This window comes from Nelumbo nucifera, chromosome 1, assembly GCF_055504915.1.
Source record: "Nelumbo nucifera cultivar China Antique chromosome 1, China Antique-T2T, whole genome shotgun sequence".
In the NCBI taxonomy this organism is placed as follows: Eukaryota; Viridiplantae; Streptophyta; class Magnoliopsida; order Proteales; family Nelumbonaceae; genus Nelumbo; species Nelumbo nucifera.
In genome coordinates this window covers 183276104-183284722 of record NC_142649.1, presented here as the reverse complement: position 1 = coordinate 183284722, position 8619 = coordinate 183276104, and the positions used below count along the sequence as shown (strand labels likewise).

The window sequence follows — 8619 nt, the reverse complement described above, 5'->3', positions numbered from 1 at the left end:
TTACATGTACATCTCAGCATGGGATCTACTACCCACTAGTAGTTCTCACATCCCCACCTACCCATGAATAATTAATGCTTGCATTGGGAATATCTCCTTTATCATTTATGGGAGATGTTCCCAATGCCAATACACGGCGGTGATGTGAGAATAACTTGTAAGTAGCAGATCCCGAGTGTCACAGCATGCATTCAGAACATTGCCTCTAATTATCATTAGAAGATGTTTCCAATACATGTTATGGGGCACGCCCTACGGGGTGCTAATGCAGATTCCAGTACATTCCCTCCGTGCACTGGGAACATCTCCCCATGACAAGCACGGGAGATGTTTCCAATACATGAGGGATGCACTTGTGGGGCATGCCTTGTGGGAAGCCCCTCTGAATTCCCTTCCCTTTCAACGGTGAGCAACAAAGCCACGTCACTCAGATTTGAAAGAAATTTAAACTTCAAGAACATGAATTATATATATGAATAATTCATGCATTTTTTTCTGCATTTGGTTTGTTCTCTGTGACATACGTGTCTAGCATGCAGAATATGTATTGATTTATGGGTTATAGGATCATTACAGGTAAATAAACAGAATTAAACATTATGGCAAATAATAGGGAACCATTAAAATGCACAATAAAATAGGGGTTTTCCTCCCAGATCAATGGTACTGTATATAAGCATGCTAGTATGTAAACCTCGTACATTTTGTATTCATCCCCATCTCCATGTTCCTGCAGACCCACACATAAGCAACTAAGTTCCTAGATTAATGTAGACGACCAAGCTGTGATCAATACCACCACTACCAAGTGCAAGCACACAGACAATTTAGCACCTCCAACTCTTAATGAGCTAATGTAGAATGCTAGAATAGCAGTGAAATTGTTGTATATACAATAAAAGAAGTGCTTAGATGTTTTTAAGAACCATAGCTCCAAAACCAATGCCAAGAAAAGTTGCAATTGCAATGCCAAGTATGCCTGCAAGGATCCCAGGAACAACCAAAGAGCCCCATCCTTTGGTGCTGGCCATCCCACATGCTGTTGCAGGGCCTCCGACATTGGCATTTGATGCCAACAATAAAAGTTTCTGGTCAAATTGCATTAGTTTTCCCACTCCAAGGATTACAGCCAGATGGACAGCTATCTGGACCAGAGAAAACATGAAAATACTGGGGGCTGTGTTAATAACATTCCATATGCTCCCATTTGCACCCACCACAGCAAAAAATACCTGTTTTGACCAGCAAATACAGGAATTCATATCAGATCAGCAGCAATATGAATACCAAATAGGCAGGTTAGAAATTAGTGATTCTTCATATCATGGCTTGGTTCACTTCATGTTCAACAGCACCGGTAAGAAGTAACACAAGAGCAACTTTAAGGATCTGAAAAACATGGGTTTGAGTCTGAGAGTGGCCACTTTGTGCAAAGAAGTTTAAAAAAAAAATGCCATAGGTTAGGCCTGTATCCAGTTTACGGTTTACCCTCCCAAGACTCTAGATAACTGGGACCAACACTGGGTAATCACATTTTTTAACACATAAATCGACTCTTAATATGATACAACTTATCATTATTTTCTGATTCAAGAACTTTTCAACAGTAGGTGGTGTTCTAGGGTGTTCTATTGTAAAATAAGCTTCTTTTGTCAATAAGCAAATCAATTATTATGATACAAATTGACATTGAAAACCAGGTAACTATTTATCTTTATCTCATTATTGTTATTGTTGTTGCTGTTGCTTACCTGCATCAGAATTAGAGCAACAGCCTCACCAGCAGGTGCAAGGTAGCCAAATTGTGCTGGAAAAATAGTTGCCAATATAACAACTATTGCTGTTATGCATGGAAGGTTGCCTCCTTGAATTCCCAACAGCTTTGAGAGATAAGTGCCGGTCTTGCAGATAGCAAAAGATACAGCAAGAGCAGTTGCGGTCTGTAGCACAGGTAGCTTGTTCCCAATCTGGGACTCTGTATCTATTACATCATCTGTCAAGAGCAAAATTTTCATCAAAGAGTAATTTCTTTATAATAATACCGTCAAACATTAAGTTAGTTTATTCTTTTATACTAAGTGCCATGATACATTGTTAAGCAAGTAATATGAATCATCCTATGATTTTTAAACTAGATAGTTGAGATGCAGATATCTCAAAGTAAAAGCCTTTTAGTTTGCAACTTTGCATGATAAGAGTAGAAAAAATGAAATACAAAAAGCTCCATTCTTTGTTCCACTTCCATCAAACTCAAGCAAGGGGCAGAAAAGCTTAGGCCCTGATTGGATTATAGGGATGGAAATGGAACTAAATTCACATGCAGCCCCCAACCCCTGAAAAGGGGGAATTATTGGTGGAATGGACAACTTTAGAAACCTCTAGTTTTCATAGTCCACTGATCCACTCTGCTATAAATAGATCCATACTGTTGAATTGGGGAACTTTTAAATTGGTCCCTCAATTTCATTTCCACCAGTCTGAAGATACCCTTCAAGTTGAAAGGGCACAAAACATTTGGTCATATTTGGATATCCTTTATCTGACTCTTGAATCACACAGTATGGAGATCTGGATAAGCATCCACAGAGTGCAGGCACAAACTGGGGGACAAGGAGTTTAGTCTATACTACTGCAGATGTTGCACTATGTAGTCTGCATATTAGTCCATCATCTTATTAATAGTTTACATTATATAATAAGCTAAAGGATCTCCAGACTAGTATCTAAATTAGGATGGTTTTACAGTTGATAGTAATACAAGTACAAACCATTGGTTGGTGTTGTGGACTCAGGAGGTATTTGAGATGCTAATGCAAAAAGTGATGTAAAATATATAGCACAAATGACATTGTCTGCAGCAAGTCCAGCAGCCAAAACTGATGGAGAAACAGCTAGAGCCTCAGAAATAGCAACATAATTGACAGCTGCAGAAAATCAAACTTCATCAGCAATGATATAGAGCTTGACAGAGGAAAAAAGGAAAGAAAACACAACCGGCATTGGACTATTCATACCACATAAATGAAAACTTCAAATATGAGTTCTTCTTTTCTCTTGACAAGTCTTCAAAAGGAAATTGCTTCTCTAATAATTCAAATATGAGTTATTAAAGAAGCAATTCTGGAGATGTATTTTGGGTCTAGAATATAAGGTTTTCCAACAATAAAATTCTGTAAACAACTTTCTGATGATCTCATGGACAACTTTAAGCAACTATACCATTTATACATAGATAGCAGCATGAGCCACAGTCTTGGGATTGACCAAACCCAAGACCTAGGAGTATAGAATATATTTAATATTTCCATAGCATTCTTTCATTATTTCACCTGATTTATTTAATAAGTGCAGTTATATCTAGAAAACTCCTATAATTTCTTACACTTTAAAGCTCTTATTTCAGTATGAAAATTTTTAAGTACATCTGATCCATATTCAACATGTTCGGTTGAGATTCAGGCTTAATCACTGTTGGCCACTCCATTCTATTCATTTTAAGTCTGTACAGTGAGGGTCAAGGTCAACTGACCTTAACTCCCCTCCTCTCCCACCCTCCCCAACCACACACACTAAGAGAAAAATAAAATAAATAAAATTATTGGACCACAATAGTTTTTATATACTAATGAAATTTGTGAAGGGGTAATGTATAGGAGTAGTTTTCTGCTCTATGGAATAATGGGAGTACTTTCCCAGGGAGGCAGATGGTTTGTCGACCCCTCCCCCCCAAAACTCTCCCTTTTTTGTATATACAAGAATGATACTACAATTTTAACTTCCCTGACTTATTCTCGATCTTACTCATTCATCCAATATGACTTTTTTTGTGCAAATCTAATGTGACATTCAGCTCCTTAAGAACCATCTCTCAAAAGTCAAAACAGACAACAAAAATCAATGATTGCATTAAGTGTAGGACAAACTCCAATGGCCCTTCCTGGGACCCATCTGATAACAGTTTTCAAATACCCTCTATCAAGAGAAAGGAGGGCCTCCAAGAAATAGCAAACCTAGGGCTGAACAGAAAGGCCATAAGCTCTGCCTCAACAGAACCAGCCTGTCTGTGGTAGCAATATAAGATCAAACAGTTTTGACACACAAAAAAAAAAAAAAAAAATTAGCAATAAAAGACACAGAAAATTAATTTGATCCATTTCCTCATGAAGTTGGTAGATAGAGATCTTCAGCATCATGAAACAGTCTGTCAATATGATGTATGTCAAGTTGCCAACCCCATATAGTTAGGACAAGGCTTAGTTGAGTTGGGTGTGTTTGTCACAATGTAATGTGTATGCCCAAAAAGATATAACATCATCTCCTAGAAATTACCTCCACCAATATGCCTCCCCATGAGAGCAGCAGCTATCTTCCAATTATCATGACCAAGTGATCGCATTGGCACCATTAGATATGCCACTATTGTTCCAATTGTTGTTGCAACTGTCATAACAGAAAGGATACATTAACTTAAAGTAAAACCCTAATCCATTGTATGTATGAAAAGAACAGGTTCTTGAATAAAGGGGAGAAGATTTAAAAAAAAAAAACAAGATGTCTTTTAGAAAAACCAAGGAACAATGCTTATGTCAAGGGAACGAGTGTATGTAGGCCTTAAATCACAGAGGGAAAAAATGCAACACCTCACAATAATATGCACATATGACCCTTATTTATGTTTTCTCTTTTCGTGATTTAAGGACCTCCATGGTGCTCACTCCTGTGATATTAGCATTGCTTAAAATATAAATTGCCAAGTCCATTCCTGTAAAAGACGATAAGTTAATATTCTATATTATACCTCATATTAATCTACAAGGCCATTGTAATTGTATTGGAGGCTGTAATTTGTCAGTTTACTTTTATGCTTGTGTCATTTTATGTAATAAAGCATGAAGAGAAAACATTGAATTTTTCAATTACAATGTATATCACAACTCACAAGCCATGGCAACCACCACTTAACCAGAAAACAAAGGATAGTTAATAATATAGACTGGAAGTATGCCTTACCTCCTGCTTGTTAGCATCTCAGACCCAATTATTCTATAAATACCAGGCTATTCGAATAATAAACAGAAAGACAAATATGAATTATATGATATTCATAACATGATTAATGTGATAATATTTCTATAAAACATGATAGAGCATGGCAGTTTTAAGCGCTGATTTTTTTTCCTCCATGTGTCATGCAAAATTATATATTGCATCATTTTATCTTGTTAAAAGCGCAGGTCATGGTAGAGCATGACAGGCTTTTCCCTCATTGTAGAATTCAATCGAAGATAAAGCTTCATGAACAATTTAATCTAGCAGAAAGAGAAAGAAAAAATAATTGCAGTGTAGACAAGTAATACCTGATCCAAGCAAGAATGCTGAGAGTAATGTGCCGGTCGAGAGTATGACACGACGCAAGTCGGCTCTAAATAACAACAATGGAACAGCCATAGGGAGCAGATACTCCATCACGAGCGAATACGCCGGAGCTTCGCAAGATATAATCCCGAGATTGCTCGCTCCAAGCCCAACCAGAGTGCTTACCAGTGCGCCACTCAGAGCACTCCCGACTTTGGTCTTCTCCGACCTTCGACTCCAAAGCCCCCCAAGGCCCAAATCAAACAAAAGTTAAACGAGAGAGAGAGAGAGAGAGAGGTAGAATATATATACATCACGAATTGGAAGAATCAAAATCCCAAACTCTAGGCAGAACACTTGAAGATAACAAGATAATTACCAGATACCGAAAGCGCTGGAAACGAAGAGAGCAGTCCATGTTCCCCAATGGTCCTTAGGAGAAATGAGAGGGAAGCTTAATTGAGCTTTGGTCTTTACTGATCGGTTCAAATCAGGATTCCCCTTAGGGAAAGTGGAAGGTGAAAGGAATGTTTTGTATGTTGAGGAAAATGGTTGCTGTTGCTGAGAAATGGCAGAGGTAGTTGTGGTCGTTGAGACCGTTGGAAGAATATGGCGGGAGTAGAGGATTGATCTTGGCGAGATGAGTAACGAAGATGGAGAATAAGTGGTGCATAGAAACGATAACGAGGACGCCATTAACGATGAATGGATTGATTAGTTGGGCGTTACTCTCCGTCTCGGTGCTAACTGGTACGTGCTAGGGCTACTTGGGTCGGGCACCGAGATGGAGAGAGAGAGAGAGAGAGAGAGAGAGAGAGAGGGAACCTCCGACGAGATGACATCAAATCAGCTGTCTGTGCAGTTGAGTTGAGTCGAAGATCGAAATTGGAGACAGAGTCACAGAGAGAGATCTGTTCAATCATTGGCAAATAGTCAATCGTCAGTCGTCACTCTGAAAGTAGACAAAGTTTTGGAGGAGGATGTCCTTTTCAACTCCAAGAAACTGTTGGATTGGAATTTTTCTGTTGGAGCTCAGGAACTTGGAGTTGGAGGGTCCATATGATAAAAGTGAAACGCGTTAGAAATTCACGCTTTGTTTCCGTGCTGTACGAGGCCTGTGATGCTGGCATTGCTCGGTCGGGCAAGAATTCAGATTGGCTCCCCACGGACCATAAACCCCACATCCCACATGCACATCTCAGCGTGCATTGGAAGGAGTGGATGTGCTGTGAGGCACGTGTGGGGTGCATTCTGTCAGGAACTGAGTAACCCATCCTTATTCGGCCCAAAAACTTTCATCAAGGCCAAGGGATAGCTCTCAGCTGTGCAGACTTTCCATCGAACCTTTTACTGATTTCCTGCTTTCATTCCACAATACACTGTGAAGGTCGTCGTATTGATAGAATTGAATTTATAGAGCTCCAAATTTGAAAATCAATTCCAACTCATCCATAAATTACGTTGACTCAAGATTGTTTGATATTCCCCTATTTCACAATGGGATATAGAACATCCGATAAGTCCCATGTGTATAAATTTATACTGGCGCGTTCATTCACGATTGGTCAAATAGCCCGTTATACAAGTGTGTATTCACAACACAATCAAAAACAACCCATCAAGTTAATCACTTGTTTTGAAGCCAGAAAAGACAAATTTCATTCATAAATTGCTCAGATTACAATGGAGAGGATACAAGCAATCAGCAAGAGAGAGGAAAAACACTTGTTAAAAGGCCAAACTGTTGAACAAAAAAGTTATAAAATTCCCAAATTAATGAAGTAAAACTCTAATGGCTTGTCCAAGCGGGGTTAAGAGAAGACCCGCACTGCCAACGCAACTCCATCATCCTTGGCAACCAAAAAACGAAAATTAAAATTACTTTTTTTAATAGAAATGCTTTGCTTCATTCTATCCCTACTTAATTCCTAAACCAAAAAGCATCTAAGCACCTTTATGTATTGCTTTGCTGCTGGTAATAGCCACTTAGCCAGTAGTCATAGCTTTAATCAAATTCGAGTGGCCTGCACAAACTTGGTCTGGGTTTTGCCACAATCTTGGCTGCTTGACAGTCTAGCCCAGTCAAGTGATTGACAGGCCCTTCTATCAATATACAACTGAACTAAACTCAACCCACCAAAAATCTATATCTTCAAAAAAAAGGAAGGTCAGAAAATACAAATGAAATTAGAAAATTCGAAAATTCATAGAAAATACAAATTTAAAATATTCTTCCCTTTATGATTTTTTTTAGAAAAAAAAGTACACTAAAGTAACTGTTCAATGTCAACAAGGAGAAAGGAAAAGAACTTGTACTGCTCAGAGATGCAGCCGTTTAATTTTTAATTGAAAAAGAATACATACACACAAATCCAATGAAAGGTTAATCGTTGGAAACAATGAGTGTTGCATGTACTTTCATTTGTTAATGATGGATCCATATACAACGTAAGTTTTCAATCTACTTGAACACTAATCCTTTCTTATCAATAATTAAATAAAAAAGAACTTTCAATATCAAAATTGTGCAACATTTGAGATGTTTATATATTCTTAAGAACCACCAATCCAAACCCAATACCGAGAAAAGTTGCAATAGCAATTCCAAATATTCCGGCAAGAACCCCAGGAACAACCAGAGTGTCCCATCCTTTTGCTGTGGCCATCCCACATGCTGTTGTAGGGCCTCCAATATTGGCATTTGATGCCAACAGCAACAGCTTCTGGTCAAATCGTAGTAGCTTTCCAAGTCCAAGGATCACCATGAGATGGATGGATACTTGGAGCAGAGCAAACAATAAAATGCTGGGAGAAGTATTGATAACATCACATACACTCCCATTTGCACCCACCACAGCAAAGAAGACCTGTTGTGAAATTTCCAAAATCCAAAGTATCAGGTTATCATGAAACATTTCATATTCCAGGTTCAGAAAACAAGGGAAATTTTGTGGTTTTTCCAAGTCCTTTTTTTTGAAAAGTAAAATAAAAATTTCTTTAAAATAAAAAGAACACAAGGAAGGTGATAAGCTATCACCCAAGAGATAACATGACTACTGACTTCAAACCTCCACCAACTACAAGACTTAAAAAACAAAAAAGAATGATAACACCTCTAGGATCAAAAAACCGGACAGCTTTGCAACTGATACAACCGCAACACGAGTATCAGCAAACCTAGCGGGAAACCAGGGCCCTAATCTTCCCTTTTTTTTGATAGATAAAATATCATATTTCCATTAAATCAGAAAGAAATTACATAAT

At 38.2% G+C, this 8619-nt stretch overlaps 2 protein-coding genes across 3 annotated transcripts in view; both read right to left on the bottom strand.

Moving 5' to 3' along the window:
• Nucleotides 1-602: 602 nt before the first annotated feature.
• LOC148804230 (uncharacterized) lies at nt 603-6319 on the bottom strand. Its single transcript, XM_088895538.1, has 6 exons — nt 5735-6319; nt 5358-5584; nt 4330-4440; nt 2769-2924; nt 1752-1993; nt 603-1232 (listed from the first exon to the last, which is right to left on the bottom strand). The coding sequence occupies exons 1-6, from the start codon at nt 6049-6051 to the stop codon at nt 909-911; spliced, it is 1377 nt and encodes a 458-aa protein (XP_088751664.1). The 5' UTR covers nt 6052-6319; the 3' UTR covers nt 603-908.
• Nucleotides 6320-7748: 1429 nt separating this feature from the next.
• LOC104595988 (uncharacterized) overlaps nt 7749-8619 on the bottom strand; it is a 39437-nt gene continuing 38566 nt past the window's right edge. For both annotated transcript variants that reach the window (XM_088895537.1, XM_010256946.3), the window contains one exon: nt 7749-8222. In XM_088895537.1, the coding sequence (XP_088751663.1) occupies nt 7899-8222 (324 nt within the window). In that variant the 3' untranslated portion in view covers nt 7749-7898. The remainder of the gene's footprint in view (nt 8223-8619) is intronic.